We start from the raw sequence: 22,903 nt of genomic DNA on the forward strand, positions 1-22,903 counted from the left end.
ACACTGCTTCAAAACCTAGATAAGTTGACAAGCAGAACAGACTAGATAAGGCTAGATTAGAAATGGGTGAACTCATCAGTTTAGTGTTTAAGAAACTCAAGAGCATAACTACTTTGAAAAGACTTCCCTATTTGACAAGACCTTCTAGGAAAACTAGAAAGAGATCTGGCAGAAGTCTGCCTTTGAACTAAATCTCACACCATACATCACTGGGGAATTAGGGTCAAAATTGATGTGTGGCCTGAATATTAAAAAAGAAAACAAGACACTTCATAACAAAATCACAAGAAACACATGTTAGGTACTTTTCACAGTTACAACAAGTGGGGAAAATGTTTATTCAAATAAGCAATAGAGCTGATCACAAAAGATAAAACAGAATTTTGATTACAGAATTACAGAAATGCTTATGCACAAACAAAATCCATGCAACTAGGATAAGAAGGAAAGTGGTCAATTAGAAAAAAAAAACATCGAAAATCTCCACTAAGGATCTGAAATCTAATTTACACGTGGAACAAATAACACAAATACATAAGATCAAAAGCCATTCCCTGATGGGCATGAACAAATAGCTCTCGAAACAATTGTAAACTGCTAATTGCCACATGAAAGATTGTTTTGAAATATTAACAAAGAGAAATACAAATCAAAACAACTCAGAAGTTGTACCCCCGCCCCCCCCCCAACAAATGAGCAAAGATGAGAACAGATGGGAATAGTCAATGTTGGAAGGGCTGTAGAAAGAGAGGGATGTTGCTTCGTAGTTGGTGGAACTGGACTTGTCCAGCCACTCTGCAAAGCAATCTGGAATTACTTTATGAAAGTGACTATTAGTGACTAGACGTATACCCCAAGAAGGTCCATGATGAAAAAGAAAGGTCCCTTATACACCAAAAGATTCAGCACAAAAGCCTAGAAACAAAGAACATGCCCGTCACTTGGGGAATGGCTACACGGAATATGAGGAGGAAACTTCTGTAACATGAGGCAAAGTGAGTGGCACAGAAGCTAGAGCACATGACAACAATGTCAGTGGAATGACCAAAAACACCACGTGGTCACAATGAGCAAGCTGGGCACCAAAGAAGAAACATGAGAAAGCACCTATGGAGGACTATGGGTATGGAGCACTGCCTGTACTGTTGGATTCTGGGTAGTGGTTAGTGGCACTGAACTGTGCTTTTCTCCCTCTTTCTTTATTATTCTTTGTTCTAAGGGATGAGAGAGGGGAAATGAAGGGAGGGGATGTGAAGACAAAAGCAAACTAAAAGGCGTGTGTGATTCAGCCAGCCTGGTCTACTTGCTCATTCTCTGCCCTCCCCCCCCATGCTCTTATCTCCCACCTCCATGCCTTTGCCCCATGCCAGGAATGCCCTGCTTCCTCACTTGCTCCGATCAGAGCCAGTCACTGGCTTCTTTGGAGGCTCTCTGCTCCTGGTCCAGTTCTTGGCGCCTTCCCCTCTGAGAATGCTCCTCCATACGCTCTGTGTGTGGCTTGTATAGAGCTATGGATTGGCAGCTCATCCCTTCCGTCTCCCCTCTCCCCCAGGAGCTCCTTGCTTTTGCCTTTCTTTGTATCCTTAGCCCTTAGCACGGTGCCTGGCACAGAGGGGGCGCTGCATCTGGCCTTGGTGACTGACTGACTGAATTCCCATATCCCATGTCTAGCACTGATGTTCTCTGATTTTCACCAGAAGGTGGGGCTCTCTCTCCCTGGATTCAGGCATCTGTCCTCTCCCCATTGGTGAACAGATTTTGCAGCAGGGACCTGCCTTTTTTGGAAGCCCAAACTCACAATACACAGTGCCATCCGAATACAGAGTTCTGGTCCCTCACCCCCACAGTACAAAATCCCAAGCCACCTCCCAGTAGGGTCTGAGCAGAATGCCAGCTGGGCTGGCCCCTCTTTGGCCCCCTGGCCTCGAAGCCTCCTGCTCCCACCCTTGAGGACACGCTTACCTGGAGACCCTGAGTGCCCCACCTTTCTCCTCTATTCTCCTCCTACCCCGCCTCTCCAAAATCCTGCCTTGCGTTTTGCCTCCTCAGTATTGGCTGCCAAGACCCAGCCTAGATTTCAGTCTGGAGGGGACAGCATGCTCTGGGCTAAAAGCACGTCTCTCCTCCCCGGGGGCTTTGACCGAAGGCCTTGGGCCAACAGAGCCAGGATGGGGGTAGGAGAAGGAGAAGAAATGCTCAGGGATGAGCAGTCCTTTCAGAGTGTCCTGAGAGCAGCGAGGGGAGGGCTGGGCTTTTCTCCCTGGACTCTGCAGTTCTTGGCCAGCTGGTCAGGGAAGATGAACTGAATGTAGAGGGAGAGCTAGTGGTCACCAGGGTCCTGGGTGGCCGAGGCATGTTTCCTGGGGAAGAGGGAACTTGCCTGGGGTCTGGAGGGCACATGATAAGTGTCCCAGACAATAAGAAATCATGGGAGAAGAGACTGGTTAGGGTGAGGCTGCATCAATTTTGCCCAAAAGGGCCTCAGAATAGTTTTAAGTACCAAGTCGGCAGGCAGTAGATTTGGAATGATGGACAGTGCTGGGGCCAGGGAGATGGTAATGTAGCATGTAGCAAAGGAAAGTCCCAGTTGGGTCCCCCTGTTGGGAGGAAGGGGACCCCCATCCACTCCCACCTTTTTGGGAGCTCCCATACTGGATGAGGCCTTCTGACTGGGGGCCCCTGAGCCTTGGCTGCTAGGCAGACCTTGGAGAACCCCTCCCATATTGGAGACCAGCTGCAGCTGTCCCAAATGTGCCAAGATGCCAGGGGCCTCTCCCTGTTCCTGGGTGCCCCTCTGGGCACTGGGGAATGACTTCTTTCCATTCTGCACTGGTCTCTGTTGGCTTTTTCTCAGGGGCCACTTGCAGGGTGTGGGTGAATCAAGAGAGGCACATCTGGACCCCTGATGGCAGGAAGTCATTGATGGCCAAGAAGACATGAACCGGAACATCCAGGTGGATAGGGCCCCAGGCTCATACACCAAGCTGAAGCTGAAAGGGCCTCCAGGGGCTGTCAAGGCCAACCCCCTGATTTTACCCAGGGAGATGGCATAGCCTCCTCGGAGTCACGCAGTCATGTGTGAGGGGGGATGGGAAGCCAGGCCCTCCCCCTGCACCACACTGTTCAGAAGGCCCACACTGAGTACCCCACTTCTAGGGCACTAAACTGGGAGATCCTGGAGAGCATTTAACACAGTGTCTGGCCTACAGTGGGTCCATCCTCTACACCACCTGCTGAAGGTGTGGCAAAGGACCCTGAACCAGCCAGGTCCTGGTCCTGCCCTGGCCCCATTTCAGAAGCTGAGGGCAGGAAAACTTATAATGGGTGGAAATCCCAGTTCATTCCAGGAAGATAAGGGTAGCCTTCCGGCTGGCCACTAGCATGGTCCTGCCTCCTGCCTCTGCCTTTCCCATCCTTGCTGCACTAGATCAGAGGTAGGACGCCCATGCCCAGGCTGGGGCTGGGCCTGGTGGATTCTTTCTCCTTGTTCTGGCCTCTCTTTCCTCTTCATCTTCATCTCCCTTATGCTCCATGATGTTATAAATGGAGGGAGGGGTCCTGGCTGGCAGGAATCCATCCATCCTCCCCTCAAAGGAGAGCTCAGAATATCCCCTGGTAGCTAGATATCAGGGCAGCCAAGGGAAGAACCCATCTGGGAAAGAGCAGGGACTCTCTCTGCCCCCTCTTTTCCCTCCCTGCAACATGGCAAGAAAGGGTTGGTCCCACAGGACCACCGCCTTTTTCACTGAGCCCAAGGCAGGGGTGGGACTTGCTTGAAGTCACACAGGTGGTAATCAACATTTAAACCTAGGCAGAAAGCCTGCCTCCAAGGCTACCAGGAAATCTGAGGACAGATGTGTTCAGCATGTGCTCAAAAGGAGTCCCCAGGGCCCTAACCCCCACAGTCAGAGGCTCCATTCCACCATCCTGAGTGATATGCAGGGACAGGGGGTGCTAATAATGCTCAGTGTGCCCCAGGCAAGGGAGAACTGTCCCTGCTCACACCTAGAGGCTCAGGTGTGTGTCCTCAAGCCCACTTGCTGCCACAGGCAGGCCATCTTGGCCTAAGGATCTCCTTGGATGATGGGGCCAGGGCAAGGTTTTTAGCTTGATTAAAACCCTCCCTCCAGTCTCTTCTATTGATCCAGAGGGGCCTTGACTGCACCCCCAGTGGCCACCTGATCATAACCATATGTGGCCAGAGTTTCATTCTTTTTCAACCAAACCTCTCTGAATACCAGAGCCAGAAGGAAATGAAGCATCCTCAGGCAAGCCCAACCCCCTCAGGCTGTGGCTTGGGAAATTGAGGCTCAGAGAAGGAAATGACAAGGTCACATATCTAGTCAGGAGTAGAGCCTCCCTGTAACTGTTCCTCTCTATGATATCTGCAAGGGGCCTCAGCCCAGGGAGCTGAGGATGGGATTGTGGGAAACTGGGCAGATGGGGGGGGGAAGGGTGAAAAGGGCATCTGTGACCCCACCACTGAAAAATCATATCTATATAGCTATAGATATAGCTAGACACCCAACATTACCATGTGGCTGCCCCATTTTTGGTAAGAGAACAAGGGAGGACTGAGGCCAGGATGGCATGGGGTGGGACAGTGGGTAAGATTGGGGGAATGAGGCTGGTGAGGGGAAGATAAACAGGGAGATGGGTGGCCTATTGTCAGGGGGTGGTTTGTGGGGAGGATCTATTGGGAGAAAGTCCTGGGATGTGGGAGTAGGAGTGTACCAGCCTGGTCTGAGGTCAGGGGGGAAGGCCTGGAGCGCTTCCTTGTTCTCCCATCCCCTAACAGAGTCTTTGGAGTAGGGTCTGATGACAGTGGGACCAGGGGCTAAAAAGATTTCTGGGCTCTTCTCTGACCTCTAATCTGAGGGTCCCAAAACACCCCAAACAAACACGACCTTAGTGGTTCCAGACAGCTGTGTGTGCATGTGTGCATGTGTGTGTGTGTGTGTGTGTGTGTGTGTGTGTGTGTGTGTGTGTGTTTGGGTGTGTGTTTGGGTTGGGGCAGGTCTGGGTCTTCGTTCCCATCTTCCAAGTGAGTATGTGTGACTTTGAGATGAGACAGAACCCAGGGGTGCCAATGCCTGACCTCTCCTTCTCCCTCCCTTGTGCCCCTCGTCCTTGGGCTGTCCAGTGGACACGAGGCCATTCTGCTGAGATGAGGACCCGCCATGGCAAGGAGAGGGGGCACTTTCCCCATCATGGTTCTTCCATTCAGTCCCAGAGCACTCGGGTCCCAGTTTGGGGGCCATGCTCAGGGCCAATGCCATCTCTGATCTGGGTCCCTGATTCCCTCTCCCCTCTACATACACACACACACACACAGGCACATGTGTGCTTACATGCACACACATACATGCACACGCACACACATAGCACACACACAGACACTCTCTCCCCCCTCCCCCCATATGTCACCCTCTTTCAGTCCTGAGGCCCAAACGCAGTCCTCCCTGTGTGCTGGGCCACTGGGCCCAACAGGTCTCTAGTGGCTTGGAGCGGCACCAGGGTGAAGCTTGGGCCTGTGGATTGGGAGGAGGGGAGAGAATGATTCTCTCGCCGAAGACACTGCTTCAGTCTCTCCTGGAAGGGTGACGTGGTGATGGTATAGAGGACGGGGTTAAGGGCGCTGTTGATGGGCAGAATGAAGATGACCACCCAGGAGGTAATTGTGCCTGAGGAGGGAAGCAGATGTTAGCCAAGGAGCTTGGGATCTATTGGAAAAGCAGGGCCTGGCCCCCAGCCTGACCAGCCAGGCCCCTCCACTCCCCGAATACAGGCTTACATTTGGAGGCTGAGGGCCTAGGTTCAAAGCCCAGCTTGGCCTCAGAAGGCTGGGTGACCACCGTCATGCCTTCTAAGTCCAAGTTTTCGACCTGTCCCTTTCTCTCTCTCCCTCCCCCCTCCCCCTTATGCCCATGCTTCATATTGTCAGCCCTTGCCGGAGACCCCAGATTTCCTCCCCATCCCCTAGTAACACTCACTCTCCCCAACCTCTGACCCTGGCAAGAGATCAGGCTGCAGGAGACAGAGACAGAGAGACAGAGCAAGGGTGAGGGGAAAGGATACTTCAGGGAGGATCCCCCTTGCTCTGCATACCTGGGATTTCCAGCTGCAGCAGCGACAGCAGCTTTAGGAGGAAGATGGGAAGCCAGCAGAGGGCATCGGTAAAGACAATGAAGAAGAAGCGCTTGGCAATAGAGACCTCCCGAGAAAAGGTGCCGGGCTCTGCTGAGCGGGCACGGCAGACACGGACCGAGTGGAACATGCTACTGTAGGCTGCGACCATGGTGATGAAGGCAATCAGGTTGACCCCTGCAGTGGGACAGAACAGTGTCCATGGATGGGATGCGCTCGCCCCTCCTTCCTTCTACCTTCCTTCCAGACAGAGCGTGTTCAGTGGTGTCTGACTCTTTGTGACCCCGTGGACCATGCTATCTGTGGAGTTTTCTTGGCAAAGATCCCATAATGGTTTGCCGTTTCCTTTTCCAGTGGGTCACCTTTTATTAGAGCTCTCTACTATGACCTGTTCATCCTGGGTAGCCCTGCATGGCATAGCTCCTAGTTTCATTGAGCTATACAAGCCCCTTCTGCCACAACAAGGCAGTGATCCAGGAGGGGCAGCACTCAACTACTCTGTATTTATTCTGTGTATGCGTGTGTGTGTGCATATGTGTAACACACGGTACAGGTGTGTATGCATATATGCACACATGTCTGGGTAGGTATATTGTACACAGTACATATGTGTGTATTTATGCATGCATGCATGCAGATACACGCCTAGGTCCAGCTTGTGTCCATGTGTACAGCACACGTATGCTGGCGCGTGCGTGCACAGTACACATGTATGCATGTGTGCATATACATACCTATGTGTGTACATGTGTATGTTATGCCTGTTGCCTCCCATGTCAGAACAGAAGATTCTTGAGAGTAAAGGTTCTCCCATTCTTCATCTTTGTCTCCCTAGCACCCAATAGACGCTTGCTGGAAGACTGATGGGTAATCGCTGATATTTACACAGTGCTCATCTTTGGAGAGCTGGAGCCTGGCTCCATGCTTAGGGCATGTAGCAGGCCCTTAATAAACGTATTGATTGATTGACTGGCTCTCCTTCTAGAGAAGGGGCTTTTGACCTAGGCTCCATAGACCCCCAAGGAGTCTGTGGGTGGATTTCAGGGGGTCTGTGAATTTAGATGAGAGAAAAAAAATGACATCTTTATTTCATGACTTTCCAATTGAATTCTAGCATTGCCTTCAAAGTAGGCACCAACTTGGATTCTGAGAAGGCATCCATCAGCTTCTTTCCCACCAGACAGCCAAAGGGCACCATGCTACCAAACCAGTGAAGAGCTCCTAGTCTAGAAGATGTCAATGTGGGGGGTGGCCTTGATCCCCTGGGAGGCCCTTGTGAGGACCCTTCCAGCTCTGGGTCTGGGATCGTAAGGGTTGGAGACACTGCCAAGGAGGGACCTAAACTCTGAGGAGCTTTGAGGGGGCACCTAGTGCCTTAGCAGAATTCCAGATGTCTGAGATCTTCTATTCATCTATTCATCCCTCCAGGTAACCAACAAGGTCCAGCCCGTGGTCTCAATGGCTGCTACTCCCCCCCCCCAACAAGAACTCCCTGTGCAGGCCCCCTCACCTAGAAAGATGGCAGTGGAGTAGTGCTGGGCCATGGCGCTCTCAGTAGTGTCAAAATGGAGAGGGAAGCAGACGCCATTGCTGCCGTAGTAATTGCCGAAGGGGCCTCGGCTCCAGAAGGGCACCACAGCGATGGTGAAGCCCACTAACCAAATGGCCACCAGAGTGGCGAGGGTCTGCCTGCGGCCGGCTCGGTAGCGGCTAAAAGGAAAGACGATGCCTATGTATTTCTCTAGCGTCATGTAGGTGAGTAACAGCACAGAGACCTCGGATGACAGCATGGCCAGGCAGCCCACGGCCTGGCACTGGGAGCTGGCCATCCAAGCCTGGGCGTGTTTGTTGTATTCGCCAGCGTAGCGCAGGTCAGAGGCGCCGATAAAGAACAGGTAAATGCCCATGAGGAAGTCGGCACCTAGAGTGGAGCAAAGATAGATGTGAGACCCAGCCCAATGGAGATGGCACGCGTGTGTGGCCCTGAGTCTGTGCGAGCCGGCGTGAATCTGCCCATGCGCACGCGTGCATGCATCTGGGCTGGCTATGGGCATACACGCGTGTATACACGTGTGTGAGAGAGCTTGGGTATCTAGACGCCGGCGGGGCAGAGGGGCAATTCCTGGAATTTCAGAGCCCAAGCATCTAGCTGAACGTGTCCTGCGTTCCCCTCCATTTCACAGCCAGAGGAGAGAACTGAGGCCAAGCCATGGGACTCCTTCCTGGCCTCCCTGTGTGTCTCCTCCATTTCCAGAGCTAGCGATTGCCTTCTCCCTCCGTGCCTCTCCAAGGTCCTTAAATTGGAGCTGCTGTCTGTGTCTGGGCCATCTTGCCCACCTAGAACCTAAGTTCCCTGAGGGCATCCAGTAAAGGGCTCAGTGTGCAAGAGGCTCTCTTTGCCCTTCACTCCCTCCTCATAATCCTTGTTGCTAGGTGCCTAGAGCACAGGGTCTGCAGTCAGGAAGTCTTGCAGTCACATACTTAAGAGATGTGCGACCTTGGACGACTCCCTTCACATCTGTCTGTCTGTTTCCTCAACTGTAAAATAAGGGTAATAACATCACCTTCCTCCCAGGGTTGCCGTGAGGATCAGATGGGATCCTGTTTGTAGGCACACAGTGGGTCCTTAATAAATGCCTGTTCCGTTCCTCCCCTGTATCAGCATCCTTTCGGGGGGTTATTGGGAGGAAAGGTAAAACAGCGCTAACCCTAAACCCAGCGAGAGGTGCCCAGCTCCCCTGGCAGTGCCACAGAAGTGCCACCTCCTCCCTGGCCCAGCCCCTTTGGGATGGCTCACAGCACAGACACTTGATGGCCATGGCGTGCTGGAAGTTCTCGGGCACGATGAGGGAGCGCATGCACACCACGAAGAGGTTGCCCAGGCAGGTGGTGCAGGCGATGACCCAGACGAAGACACGCAGCAGCAGGTTGGCCAGCAGGTTCTCCAAGGAGGAGATGCCGTCAGTGTTGGGCTGACAGCTGCGCACGTGGGGGGCGTAGCTGCAGTACTGAAAGTGGTCGAAGTAACTGCGGGGGCGGGGCCAGAGGGAAAGAAGGGGGTTACAAAAAGCCAAGGCAGGCTGGCCAAGGCTTCCCTAACCCTCCTCCCCCATAGCTTCCCCTCCAAGTTTCAACCTCCTGGAGCCTTTGAACACGTGAGGACAGAAGGACGGTTCCCAGAGCTCGCTGTCCCCTCAAGCTTTTGGATTCTATCCCCGCCCCCCCCCTTCTCATCCAAATGCCTCCAATAGCTGCCTCTGCTTCCTCTCTTCTCACTCCTCAGCAATCTGAGCTCGGCACTCAATCCACCAGGTGGCTAGCCAACCTCAGCATGCATACTCTCCTCTATCCTCTGAAAATGAAGGACTAGGGGTGGGACCAGGACCACCACCGCCTCTCTCTCCATCCAGTTCTCCTCCAGGAAACTATGGTGCCCTTTCTCTCTCTAATCTTCAATTTCTTCCTGTCTGCCGCCCACAAACATGCTCATGGCTCCCTCACCCTCTCTCAGTTGTTCCAGCTCTCCTGTAGCTATTGATAGGTGGCTGTCTTTCCCTGGATGGCCAAAGTGGAGAAGGCTCCTCCACTTCTTCTCTCTCTCCCCACCGCACGTCTCTCTCTCTCTTTTTTTAATGTGTGGCAATCGGGGTTAAGTGACTTGACCAGAGTCACACAGCTAGTGAGTGTCATGTGTCTGGAGCCGGATTTGAACTCAGGTCCTCCTGACTCCAGGGCCAGTGCTCTATCCACTGTGCCACCTAGCTGCCCCCCCTCTTTTCCTTACGCTCTGCAGTCTTGCTTCCAACTTCATCATTCACCTGTCACTGCTCTCTCCAAAGGTGATAGTACAAATCCAGTGGCCTTTCCTCAGTTCTCATCCTCCTCAACCCTTCTGTGGCCTCAGACACGGCCGATAACCCCTTTCTGCTGGATGCTCTCTTCCCTCTCCTGGGTCTCATCTTCCATTGCTGGATCTTCACTGAGGTTGCACTGGCCAACTGTGGGGGACCCCCAGGGCTCTGTCCTGGGCCCTCTTCTCCTTTCCCTCCATACTATCTCACTTGATGATCTCATCAGTTCCCATTGATTTCATTTTTAGCTCTATGCTGATGATTCTCAGAACTATTGAGGGAGCCCTAACCTCACTCCCGACCTCCAGTTTCACATCTCCAACTGCCTATGAGATATATCAAATTGGATGTCTGGTAGGCATCTTAAACTCAATATATTTATGAGAAACAAGAAACATTAGCAACACGAGAGGTCGTCTTTCTTGGCCAGACTCTCCCCTCTTCCCACCATGCTCCCTGGTCCCCCAGGCTCCTAGTCTAGATGTCATCCTTGATACCTCACTCTCTCTAACCCTCTCGTGTCCAAGCTGGTGCCAAATCCCATCCATATCACCTTTGTAACATCTCTCCTCATCACCTCAGACCTAGATTATCACAGTAGCTCCTGCCTCAAGTGGCTCCTTACTCAACTCCATTCCCCACTCAGCTGTCAAAGTATTAATATGACCAGGTCACTCCCTTACTCAGTAGACTCCAGGGGCTCCCTAGGGCCTCCAGGAACAAATACAAGATGCTCTCCTTGACATTCAATGCCCTTCATGCCCCACCCCCTCCACCCTTTCTAATCTTCTCACCACGTCCCCTTCTATCCAATGACCCCGGCCTCCCCGCTGTCCTTCTCTTCTTGGCTCTGGGCATTCTCTCCAGCTGTCCCCATGCCTGGAATGCTCTCCCTCCTGTCTCCTGACAAGCCTCAGCTAAGATCCCACCTTCTCCAGGAAGCCTAGTCCCTGACTGGATCTCCCTTAATGCTGGTGCCTTTCTTCTACTGTATTTGACTGTACCACAATTTACCCAGTATAAAGCTTGTTTATACATATTTGTCTGCGTGTTGGCTCCCCATTGGACTGTAAGCTCCTTGAGGGCAGGGACTGTTTCTGGCTTTTGTCATATCTTCAGCACTTAGCACACACAGTGCCTAGTAAATGCTTGTGGACTGACTGTGGACTCACAATGAGAGCGAACCCACTAGCTTCTAAAAGAGCCTAGATCTGCCTTCCTGGCCCTTCCTTCTCTGCAACCTCGGCTTCTAGTAGCTCTTCCACAAGACAACCCGTCAAATATCCCAAAACATCCATTCTGCGTCTCTAAGCTAGGCTAAGCATACCTCAGTTCCTTCAGTCAATTCTCAGACACAGCTAGGGGGTGTCACAGCGCACAGAGCCCTGGCCTGAAGTCAAGGAGACCTGAGTTCAAATGTAGCCTCAGACACTTCTGGGCTGTGTGACCCTAGGTAAGTTAGTGAACTTCTGGCTGCCTCAGTTTCCTGAACTGTAAAATGGGGACCAGAATGTAACCTACCTCTCAGGCTTGTTGCGAAGATGAAATGGGAGGATATCTGTAAGGTGCCTAGCACGGTGTCTGGTGTGCAGTCCACACCATAGAAATGCTAGCCGTTATGATTTGTTATTATGAAGCAAGGACTGGGGCCCCTTCCCCCTTCTCCGGATGGTCTGACCAACTTGTCTGTGTCCTTTTCCTAAACCGTAGGGCCTACTCAGTGCCAAGCACAAGCCCTCTGTCCTTCTCAGATGACCAAGTGTTGCCCTCATGTGCACCCCAAAACTGACCTCCCTAACTGGGAAGACCCAGGAGCCCCTCTTCCAGTGGAGGGAGATTCACACTCCACAGAAAGCTCTGTCCCCACTCTCTCACCTCAGCACTCCCCCCACCCTCCTGACCACAGAGAATGAGGTTCAGTAAAGGGGTCATCCCATAGTCCTCAGCCAGTCCCCCCGCCCCCCCAGGCTCTCACATGTGGGACAGGTTGGCCAGTTTCTGGAACATTCGGTTCTGAATGTTGGGGATCTCCATGCCCTCCATGCTCCTGAAGTGAGAAGAGGGAAAGGAAGAGGTGGAGAACATTGCCACTGAGTCCTACCCACTCTGCTCCAGTGCTGCCCCTTGAGAGGAAAGAATCTGGGAACTGGAGTCGTGGGAAACTGACTCTATGTGACCTAGGCAAGTCACTTAGCAGCCTTGGGCCTCAGTTTCTTCATCTATAAAACCCCAGGGTTGGACTGCGTCTCCAAATCCCAGGCCTTTAGTATTTCCTTCTTGCCCATAACCTAGGCCAAGAAGCTCCTCCACTTACAGTGAGTGCAGCTGGGGGAGGCTGTCAAAGTGGTCCACAGGGATCTGCTTCAGAGGATTGGCAGAGATGTTCCTGTGAGTAGAAAGCAGAGAGGCCTGGAGGGGCTGGGGTGGCATGGCCCAACCCGGGCATCACCCCGGGGTGATGAGCAGCTCTTTTGGCTTCTAAGCCTCAGTTTCCTCATCATAACACCCTGCTTGGTCTCATCACCAGCAATGTCACTTCTATTACCAGAGGCTTTATGGTGTCAGGGTAAGGAAGCACTCAGTGGGGCTGAAGGGAAACCACTGCCTTCTGTTTTGTTGAGGGAATAGTCCAGAGTCTGGATGCCCCAGGGCTGTCTTCCCCCTCCCCCAAGCCTCTCATCCTTCACCCCTCAAACCACAAGGGCTGTGACCTTGGACCAATTCCAATGCACTCAGATAAGAAGGAGGGTCAAGCTCTGGGTTCCGGTCATAACAACGCTGTGGATGCCCTTAGATAACCAAAGCAGGCCAAACTCACAGCATCTGCAGGTCTTGGAGGCCCTGGTACAGCGACGGAGGCATCTCTGTCAGGAGGTTGTTGGACAGGTCTCTGCAGGGAGATAAAGCAGTTCCAGATTCAAAATGTGGGGCTGGGGGTGGTCGATAGAGGGACAGTGCCCTCCAGCTCTGACATTGCCTGTTCTGAGGACCCCGGGACTCCTCCATTCTCTGTTCTAAAGGCACTCCCAGCCCTGACATTCTCTATCCTAAGAAGATTTCTTCCAACTCTGACATTCTTTGATTCTTTGTCCTACAATGGGACATAAGGAGACATCTCCAGTCAGCTCCTGAGGAGTCTCTGCCTCCTCAGCCCACCCCCCCATCCCCAACCCCTGACAACATAGCCCCGTCTCAGGGATGATTGACACTCACAGCTCCACCAGGCGAGGAAGCTCGGCAAAGGTCCCTTCCTCAATTGTTTTGATCAAGTTCCCCCGAAGAATTCTGGAAGGAGGCAAGAAGACAGAGCTCAGTGGGGGCCCCAGTCCAGGCTTGGTGAGTTAGCAGCCTTGGGGCCAGAAGGCCTCTCACTGTGTGCCATTAGAGCCCATGCTGACTCACCTCCGTCCAGTTCCTGGCCCAGATTTCTCCCTCTCTCTCAGTCCCCAAGTCCCTTTCTTCCCTTTCCATCTTCCATGGTGCCCACCCCAGACTAGTCAGTCAGTTGGTCATAAAGTATTTCCTAAGCACTCACTGTATGCCAGGAGCTGCATTAAGTAAGGGCTGGGGATACAGAAAAGGGAACAAACACGAAGCTCATGTTCCAAGGAGACACAGACATGACACGAATACAGCAGGAAAACGCTGGGGGGAAGAAGCTGCAGAGAGCCTAGGGGAGGCAGCCACATGGCACGAGGCCAAGAGGGAGGCAGAGCCCCTAGGCAGGACTTCTGGGAAGAGCCTGGGGTGAGAAGGAACAGAGGAGATGTGATCTAGATATCCGCTTTGGTGAAGTCCTTTTGGGTATCCAGGTGCCTGAACAGGATCCCACCTCACAGCTGGGAGGATGCGGAGGTGGGGAGGGAGGAGTACTGGATGACAAGTCTGGTGCTGCCTTAAGTGAGTGAGTCTCTGCCTCTTTCAGAGTCAAATGCCTTATCCATGAAGTGGGCATGGTAATTCATGCTCTTCTGAGCTGTACCACTGTAGGGGGTGCAGTGAAAGGCTAGGTCCTAAGTATAGCCCAGTGCCTCTGCTGGCTACAGGAAAGGTCCAAAGGGACACGCAGGGAAGGGGCAGGTTTCAGGCCCAAGCACTTGGCCAAGTCTGGAGCTCCAAGGTCCCCTAGGGGCTGCACTAGCCAGGTCATGGAAAGGACTTCCTGTGTAGGTACAGGGAGTGTTCGTGTCCAGGTGCCCCCCGGATAGTGGCAGGTCTCATTCTCCTCACCATGGGGGACTGGGAAGAGATGGGGAGTGGGAGCCAGCCCTCTGGGATCTCTGGCAAGCCAGATGCTAGATGGAGGCTTGGCTGCCAGGGGCCCTGAACACCTGTGGAGAAAAAGCAGGTGGCCTGAGCTGGGAAAAAAAGGTTAGAGATCCAGGGGTAGAGGATGGTAAGCAGCAGAAAACCCCGAGATGAGCTCCAATTTCAAGGAAAGGAAGCTTGTTAAGGTGCTCATCGACAGCACCTTCAATTTGGAACCAGAATAGAACTCAGCATCAAATCCCATGCCTTCACTTTACAGAACAGACCACGAAAAATGAAGGGACCTACCGGAGGTAGCAGCAGGGCCAGGATTTGGAGCAGGGCAGCCTGGGAGGCATCAATCCAAATGGTGACTCTGATCATCCTGGCTTTCTCACTTCCTACCTACCTGTGTGGCCTTGGCCTCCAAGGCCTCTTGTTCCTACCTCTGTGGACTCTCCTTGACAGTTAGAGGGGCTTTGGAGGGGAGGGAGAGAAGAGCTGGCAGGAGCCCAGAGTAGGAGATTCCTCCCTCCATCTGTTTCCTCCCAGGCCAGTGCTGGGCTCCAAATCCTGCCTGAGATTTATTCTCTGTGTATGTTAGTGTTTATGTTAAGCTGCTTACTTTACTGTGTGCTCTCAGCAGGCCCCATAACTCAGCTTTAGGGTCAGCCACACTGGACCCTGCCTGCCCCCAGAACACATGTACGGTACCTAGGACTAGCCAAGAGCTGCTGCCACCACAGCAGATGGATGGATGGGTGGGAGGGCACATGGATGGAAGGGTGGGTAGATGGGTGGATGGATGGATGGATGCACGGATCCCCTCACTAGGCTGGGGCTGGATAGGGAAGGAAGGGGTTCAGGGCAACATCAAGGCTTAGGGCACATCTTAGAGCAGCTCAGGATTTGGTTTGGAAAAGGAAAATGTCCTTGTCTTGTGTGGCCATGGTTCCTGCCAGTGGGATGGGAGTGCTGTGGGCCGTGTATACTCATGAGGCATTCCAACAGGAGGCTCTGCTGGCCCTGGGACTGAGGCCTGAGCAAAATGCCAAATTGGGGGAGATGCCTGGGGAAAGGAAGAATTGAGAGGATGGGGAAGGTGACTGACCCCCTCCTCCAGATGCTGGGCAGGGGTCTGAGAGCATGAAGGGGCGTACTTACAGCACGGTGAAGGCCCCACAGTCCCGGAACACAGAGCCCTCCAGGCTCTGCAGCTTATTTCTCTCCAAGTCCCTGTGGGAAGGTGGGGAAGGGACAGAAAGACCTCATGGGCCTCTGGGCCCCAAGAGACCATAGAGCACTGGGGCTGGAAAGGATCTTTTTCTCTGTCACTGTCTGTCTCCCTCTCGTCTCCAAATTACTAACAACCCCTTTACAGATGGCAAATAGGTCCAGGTTCAAGGTCACTTGGCTCTTAGGTAGCTGAGGTAGGATTTGAACAATTGAGTGTTGTTTCCACTGCATCTAGACCAAAGAATCCCTCAGGCTCCAGAGGAGGCAGAGGTGGGCTCATGGTGTTCCAGCAACAATGCAGCCCCAATGCTGGCTTCTGGAGTGGGGCCATGGGGCTGCTGCATCTAAAAAGAAAGGAGAGGGGGGCAAAGGGGGAAGGGAGACAGGACAAAGGGGGAAGGGAGAGGGGGCAAGGGGGCAGGGAGGGGGGCAAAAGAGGGAAAGGGGGAAAAAGGGGGAAGGCAGAGGGGGGCAAAGGGGGTAGGGAGAGGGAGAATAGTAGGAAGGGAGAGGGGGGCAAAAGGCATGATAGAAATGGAGTGCAAGGAGCAGGGAGAGGGAAAGGAAAGAGGAGTATGGGTGATGGGGATGGTGGGGACAGAGAAAAGAGGCCTCTTTCCCCCAGTCAGTTGATGGGCCCAAAGTAAGAATAGCCATGCAAGAATATTGGAGGGGGGGGGTAGAAGACCTGGATGTGAAATTCCAACTCTGCCACTTACTAACATGTGTGACCTTGGGTAAGTCAATTCATTCCCCTGGGCTGCAGTACCTTCTGTAACACTGATGTTCTCAAAGGGTCCTCCTAGTTCTAAGTCTGATGATCCAGGGTGACTGAGAGTCAGAAGGTCTGGGATGGAGGTTAAGGTCAGGGAGCAGGTGAGCCTCCAGTCTATGGCTCCCAGGTCTATACAGCCCACTCAGGTACACTGAGTCCAATAGGCATTGATGCTCCACATCCCTCAGCAAAGTAGGAAAGAGGAGGGAAGGCAGGTCCTTCCTTCTAAGCCCAGAACACCTTTGGCTGCCACTGCCCTCACCCCCAGGCCCATGGGGCAGACACTCACAGCCAGGTCAGCTCGGGCATCTCGGCACAGATCGATGGGGTGGGCATCTTGCTGAGTGAGTTGTTGAGCAGATACCTGGCAGAAGGCAATCAATCAACCAGTCTGAACCGAGCCCCTGCTGTGTGGCAGGTTACTACAGGGAGTCCAAGAAAAGGAAGGACCTAGTCCCTGTCCTCAGGGAACGTACAGTCTAGTAAATGAGGGAGAGAAAAATCTATCCCACCAAATGTATTCCATCATTCAACATTTGCACTGATGCTTACCTGGAGACCCTATGCTGGGGACAAGGGAGGCATAAGAGCCAGGCTCTGGCCAGAGGGAAACAAGAATCCCAGGCAACTCCAACAGTGGGGGCCCAGAGGAGGGAGCAGTGACAGGGCTTGAAGGCAGCTGCCTTTCTGGGATACATGAATGCTGGCCTTGGGAAGTCAGGAGGGACATGCCTTTGACTCCCACCTCTGACATCGATGGTAATCAGCTATGTGCCCCTGGCCAAGTCCTCTCCCTTCTCTGAATCTTTTTCCTCATCTGTAAAAAGGGGGCTAATAAGATCTGGAGATGCCTAGCACCCAGGTCTGGCAGGGTCAGGGTGTGTGAAGTGTTTTGTGAACTTTGAAGTTCTATATAAACAGGGGCTCTTATTGTTATGGATCTGGGCCATCCAGCGTGAGATCCCTCAACTCCTCATTTCCACGGTTTGGCTCCCTTTTCACCCTCCCTCTTTTCCTCTGCTGCTTTCACTCTTCCAGCTGGAGCCAAACCTTCCACCTCAGTCCTCTGGGACCTTGGTCCACCAGTCATTGCTCCTCTCAACTAGGGGGCGCCACAGTGCATAGAGTGCTGAGCCTGGAGTCAGGAAGACCTGAGCTCAAATCCCGCCTAAGGCACTTACTAGGTGTGTGGCCCTGGGCAAGTCACTTCACTGTCTGCCTCAGTTTCCTCCTCTGTAAAATGAGGATGATAATAATAGCACTTCCCTCCAGGGATTGTTGTGAGGATGAAATGAGATACTTATAAAGGGTTAGCAGACTTTAAAGAGCCATGGAAATGCTAATGACGATGATTATTGTATCTTCCCTTTGCTCCTGACTCCTTTCCCTCTATTTATCTAAACACCAATATGATCATGCCCCTTCTTTGGACCCTGCTAAGGCTTTCCACTACCATTGTTTCTGCCTTACCATTGACTTATTTGTTCTGCCCCCTCCCTCCCCGTCTCTCTCTCTCCCCTCCCTTCCTGTCTTTCTCTCTCCCCCTCCCTCTCTGTCTCTCTCCCTTCCCTCCTTGCTCTCCCCCTCCCCTGTCTCTCTCCCCTCCCTCCTTGCCTCTCTCCCCTCCCTACTTGCTCCTCACCCCAACTCTTCTTTCGTCTAGGCCTTTAGCTGTCTCCACCTCCCGCCTTATCCCGAAGCACCATGCTGTTGACTGCCCACTTTTCCTTCCTTGTACTTATTCCCACTTACAGAACACTTTAAGGGTTACAAGGTGCTTGCCTTTAATTGTTTTCCTTTGTAATGATGGTTTATTCACTTTTCTTTTTTACAGACATATCACTCCCCTGTCTCCCCAGTCCCCCTCCAATACTCCTTCAGGCAGTCCCTGATCTTCCTTGAGCTGAGCCTGTGCTAACCTCTTCTCTGGGTCCATCCACTTTGAGGGTGTGTGTGCTGTCAGCTTGAGAGAGCCACCCCACACACTCCTTCTGAGGATTCTCTTATTGTCTTTGGTCTTCACTGGCCCTTTCACTATCCCTTTATCAAAGGCTGGTTCCCCCACCCCCCTGCCCTTCTCTCCTCTCTCTCCCTCTATGAGCTCATGGGCCCCCCCACAGGCTCGGTGATCTCCTTTGTGTGACTGCAGCTTCCCAGATCTCCATGCCTAGCCCTGACCTCTCTCTGACTGACACCAGCTGGGGACAGTAGACAGACGGTCAGCCAAAGCTGTGCTCAGGATAGACTGCACCTCAATGCCTGCCCCAACTTTGGCCTTTCACCAATCCCTGGAGTTCGGAGCTCTAGCCTTTTAGTCAACGAGGAGGCCCTGTGAATTGTTGGCTTGGACCAGCTGCTCAGTCCTGCTATCCCCAGGGCCACAAGATCTCCATAGCTATCTCCTGATTTCTACAGCTACTTCCACTGCTAGGTGGAAGCCTGAGTACCTTTCACCTGGCCTACAGGGGCAGCCCCACCTGTGCTGACCCATTGGAAGCTGCTTCTTGGAATCCTGAGTTTCCTTCAAGGCTCATCCCTGTAGCCCGCCTCCATTGTGTAAACACTGCACTCTCCAGTGGAAGACCAATTCCTGAAGGCCAGGAGCTACTTTTCCTTTGACCTTCATACCTCCAGCCCTAGACATACTGAGTTCTAAATTAGTACTTGTTGAAGGGAATGGAATCCATTTCCAGTTCTGATCAAGTCACTCCCTTGCTCAGAAGCCCTCAATGGCTCCCCATTGTCTATAGGATAAAGCAAGCTTAAACACCTGTTTAGCATTTCAAGGCCCAATTTGATCTATCTAAGCTTCCCTTTAATATTCCTTATTCCTTAGATCACGACCAAATTGGATGGCAAAGGGCCAGTTACTTGTTTTCCTCTGTCAAGGGTCATAGCTTAGATTTGGTGCTTGTCCCCCCCCCCCCCCCAACTCCCTCACTGAGCTCATCTCATTTCTGCCTATGGAAAATCTAGCTCTCATCACTCCGCATGGAAAGGCTCTTCCATTGTGTCCTGGGTGCCTGGCCCTGTGTGGGGACTGTGGACATCGGACATCCCAAGGATATTGACACAAAAGCCAAAAAAGCCAAAGGGAGGAGTGGCTGCCTCAGTCCTCTAGCTGGGATACACACCCTGAGGCAGTTACTTGTTTCTCCCCTTAGGATGGAAGTTCTTTGAGGGCTGGGATCAAGTTTTTACCTTCTTTGTACACCCAGCCCTCAGCCCATAGGAAACTGTTAATAAAGGCCTGATGGCTGATGCTACTGGGGGAGCGAACAGGCACACATGGAGACATAAGAGGAGGCAGTGAGGAGGAAATGCAAAATCATGGAGGTGGGAAATGGAACATCGTATGTGATGTAGAGCAAGGTCAGAGGGGTTGGCCCAGGCAGGAGAGGACATAAGGCTACAAGGGTCACGAAGGACTTTTATGTTTGATCCCCAGGGCAATAGGGAGCCACCAGAGTTTATTGAGCAGGGAAGGGGCAGAGTCTAAAATGATTGCTTTAGAGAGCTCACTGGGGCACATGGAAGTTCCTTGAGGGCAGGGATCCACTGTAAATTCCACAATGCTGAGCTCAGTGACCGGAAGGGAGGAAGGAAGACTTGAAACAGAGACAAGGACAAAAGCAGAGAGAGGACATCAGACGGAGATGGGCAGACAAACAGCTTATTGTGGATGAAGAACCTGGGACCCAGTGCAGTGGAGAGAGAGCCCTGGGCCTGGAGTCAGGAAGAGCTGAGTTCAAATCCAGCCTCACGCACTTAATCAGCTGTGAGACCCTGAGCAAGTCATTTCACCTCGGTCCACCTCAGTTTCCTCAACTGTAAAATGGGGATTATAATGACACCCACCTCCCAGGGTTGTTGTGAAGATCAAATGAGATAGTATTTGTCCTACATTTGGTAAGACTTCAAGCGCTCTAGAAATGCCAGCTATGATTACTGTTGTTAATAATAACAGCAGCAACAGCAGAGTATTAAGTCCCCATGGCTGCTTCTGAGCTGTGGGACCTCGTGGGGTTGTATTAGGCAGATGAGAACAGACAAATAATGACTGGAGCCACCGTGAGTGATCAGACACAGGAAAACAATGACAGCGCACAGTCAGACTTGCGAAGACAATGGCCAAGACGCAGCTGAGACAGTGGCCAATGTTGTAGAGGGGAAGCCTCATTCACTGGACTAGATGGGGCTGGAGTCCCCTTCCAGCACACAGTTTCTGAGAGTCTGTGATTCTGGGTCAAGTCATTACAACATACAGACAGCTAAAAAACCAACAGATGACAGGAAATAGTCAGTCAATATGCAAAGGCAGAGGGTATCCTTCAGCAAGACCACACTGAGCTAGAAACTGGCAAATGGGAGCCATGACAGATGTATGATGAGAGACAATGCTAGCCAGACAATCAAGAGTATTTGTGCACTGGAAAGCAGTGGAAAGGGAGCTGAATTTGGAGTACAAGGGACCTGGGTTTGAATCCTGACTCTGCCAAGTTAATACCCGCGGGTCTCTGGGCAAGTCCTTCACTTCTTGAAGGTTTCTTCCTCGATAAGATTAAGGGATTAGGTTAAGGTCCCTTACGACACTGATCCTATGATCCCGCGCTATTTGGTGAAAGGCAACAGATGGACTGTGGGAGTAAAATGGCATACAGGTAAAACGAACTAGCATGAGGTGACTGGGGATGTCCCAGGTGCCATCATTTGGGAGGCACATTTTCTCTCCTGGTGCTGGCCTCTCAGCTAGCTTCTTGTTGCTAAGCTCCAGAGTATTGAAGCCTTCCAACTGGCCTGGAGGCCTGTGGCATGTGGGACACATGGAATCGCTGGGGATTACTGGTGAAGCTTGGTTTGATCCCCAGGGCAATAGGGTGCTCACCACCCCTGAGGGTACAGAGTGTCTCCCTCAGTCTCCATAGCCTCGAACACACTGCCCTGCACAGACCAAGCATTCCACAAATTGCCATCAATTATTGCAATGGTCAATATTGTGGTGGCAGAGGGGGCTTGCCATGAGTGACTCCATTTCAGTGTAAGTGACCCCAGCATGTATTTTGCCTTCTTGAACAAGAACAACCAAAACCCTAAGAGAGCCCCCTCTGTGTGAACCCCTGAGGCCAGTGACACAACAAGCCATCTCTAAGGATGGTGACCCAGCATTAGCACGTGCATTCCATGTACTCTTGGTACCTGTGGGAAATGACTCATCCCCAGAAGGCCACTTGCCAACCAATGCTGCTCTCTGCCTTGCTTTGTAACTAAGAACAAAATGAAGCCTCTGTGGGACTGTTTCAGAGTTGAGGAGGAGAGGCCCTGGGGTTCAGAACCCATTTCCCCTGCTAGTTCTTCCCAACTGTGGCCCCTGCCCAGCTCCCCCCTAGTCATCTCCAGTCCCTCCTCTTCTCTGCCCTCCCTTTCCATTGCATCTTCCGGAATGCCTTGTCCTCTGACGTGCATTCACTGAAAACTTACCTTTCTCTTGAAGATATGGAACCTCTTGGTACCTCCTTCAAGGCTTGTCTTTCTTCTCTCTGGTCCCCTGACATCCAGGACCAGGAGGAGGCTCTGGCTTCCTTCTCACAACCCACTGCTCCTTTGGGACCCTCCCTCTTCCACCACTACCCAACAATACAACAGGCGCACTCTGTCCTGTCTACATCCTTGTTGCTGTCACCTAGATACGCTGGTATCCCGACAGCTCGGCCTCCTGAACTCACTGGACCTATGGCTCTGGTCAACTTGAGCCATGGGCTGAACAGAAGTGACACTCTAGACGCTCTACCTCCCCCCCCCCAATAAAATGGAACTTGCCCCAAACGCCAAAATTCCTAGGTACGGCGCAGCATACAGTGACAGGCAGACAACTACAGACAGTAGCAAATTTCATACAGGGAAAGCCAATTGATCACACAATGGCAGACAATGGCAGGTGTAGAGTGAGAGCCAGGCCGGTGGATGTGCAGTAAGAGGCAGTGACAGCTCGACATCGTGAGGAGGTGAGGAATGGGTGGCATCGCTCACGTATTCACCAGCTACATGCCCTGGATCCGGCACTCACGCAGTACCTTTGGCTGGCATAGGAGTCTGCTTTTTAGCTCCCACCGGGCCCCTAGACTAACCCTATGTCCCCCAAACCACCTCAATCCTTGGTTCCCCGGCTGTGATATTCTTCAAGGCTCTGCTCAAACACCATCTCTGGTCTCATAGTGCAGGAAGTGATGCCTCCCTCCTTTGAGATTTCCCACAGGTTGTTGTCTTGGGCGCTAATCACCATGTTTGCAGCCCAGTTCTTTGTCTTACCCCCTTAGAGACTTGAGCTCCTTGTGGTCAGGGACTAGGCCCTATTCATTCCTGTCTCCCTCTTAGCACTGAGCACTGAGCCTTGGAAGAAGTGACAAGAGCTTTGTGGAATGAAGGAAGGAATGAAGAAATGATTGGTGCGGAAACTGCCCTGGGGGATCCACAGCACAAGCCATTGTGTCTGCCTTCAGGAACCAGCCAGTCTTGACAAGCACAAAGGACCGGGGGGAAGCGATGTCTGTGCGTTCTGTGCATGGAGCAAAGCGGAGCAGTCTTCTTGAATGACCAGTTGTGCGCTGAGCCCTCCCTTCTCCAGTGTGGCCCCTTCCCCTCCCCCCAC

General features: G+C 52.4%; 2 protein-coding genes across 2 annotated transcripts in view; both read right to left on the reverse strand.

Annotated features, from left to right (window-relative positions):
• Nucleotides 1–302: 302 nt before the first annotated feature.
• Nucleotides 303–22,250, reverse strand: LOC144455021 (relaxin receptor 2-like). Its single transcript, XM_078147899.1, has 15 exons — nucleotides 22,153–22,250; nucleotides 20,930–21,062; nucleotides 16,520–16,621; nucleotides 15,777–15,826; nucleotides 15,411–15,482; nucleotides 14,173–14,329; nucleotides 13,534–13,562; nucleotides 13,212–13,283; nucleotides 12,817–12,888; nucleotides 12,313–12,384; nucleotides 11,974–12,045; nucleotides 8,945–9,174; nucleotides 7,658–8,068; nucleotides 6,109–6,324; nucleotides 303–5,684 (listed from the first exon to the last, which is right to left on the reverse strand). Exons 1-15 carry the CDS (start codon nucleotides 22,248–22,250, stop codon nucleotides 5,434–5,436), a joined length of 2,037 nt encoding a protein of 678 aa, XP_078004025.1. The 3' UTR covers nucleotides 303–5,433.
• The window catches only part of LOC110201042 (uncharacterized), a 47,660-nt gene continuing 46,903 nt past the window's right edge, over nucleotides 22,147–22,903 (reverse strand). The window contains exon 10 of the mRNA XM_020976504.2: nucleotides 22,147–22,810. Within this exon, the coding sequence (XP_020832163.2) occupies nucleotides 22,609–22,810 (202 nt within the window). The 3' untranslated portion in view covers nucleotides 22,147–22,608. The remainder of the gene's footprint in view (nucleotides 22,811–22,903) is intronic.

The sequence above is a fragment of the Phascolarctos cinereus genome, unplaced genomic scaffold (assembly GCF_003287225.1).
Source record: "Phascolarctos cinereus isolate Bilbo 61053 unplaced genomic scaffold, phaCin_HiC Scaffold_8;HRSCAF=390, whole genome shotgun sequence".
Lineage (NCBI taxonomy): Eukaryota > Metazoa > Chordata > Mammalia > Diprotodontia > Phascolarctidae > Phascolarctos > Phascolarctos cinereus.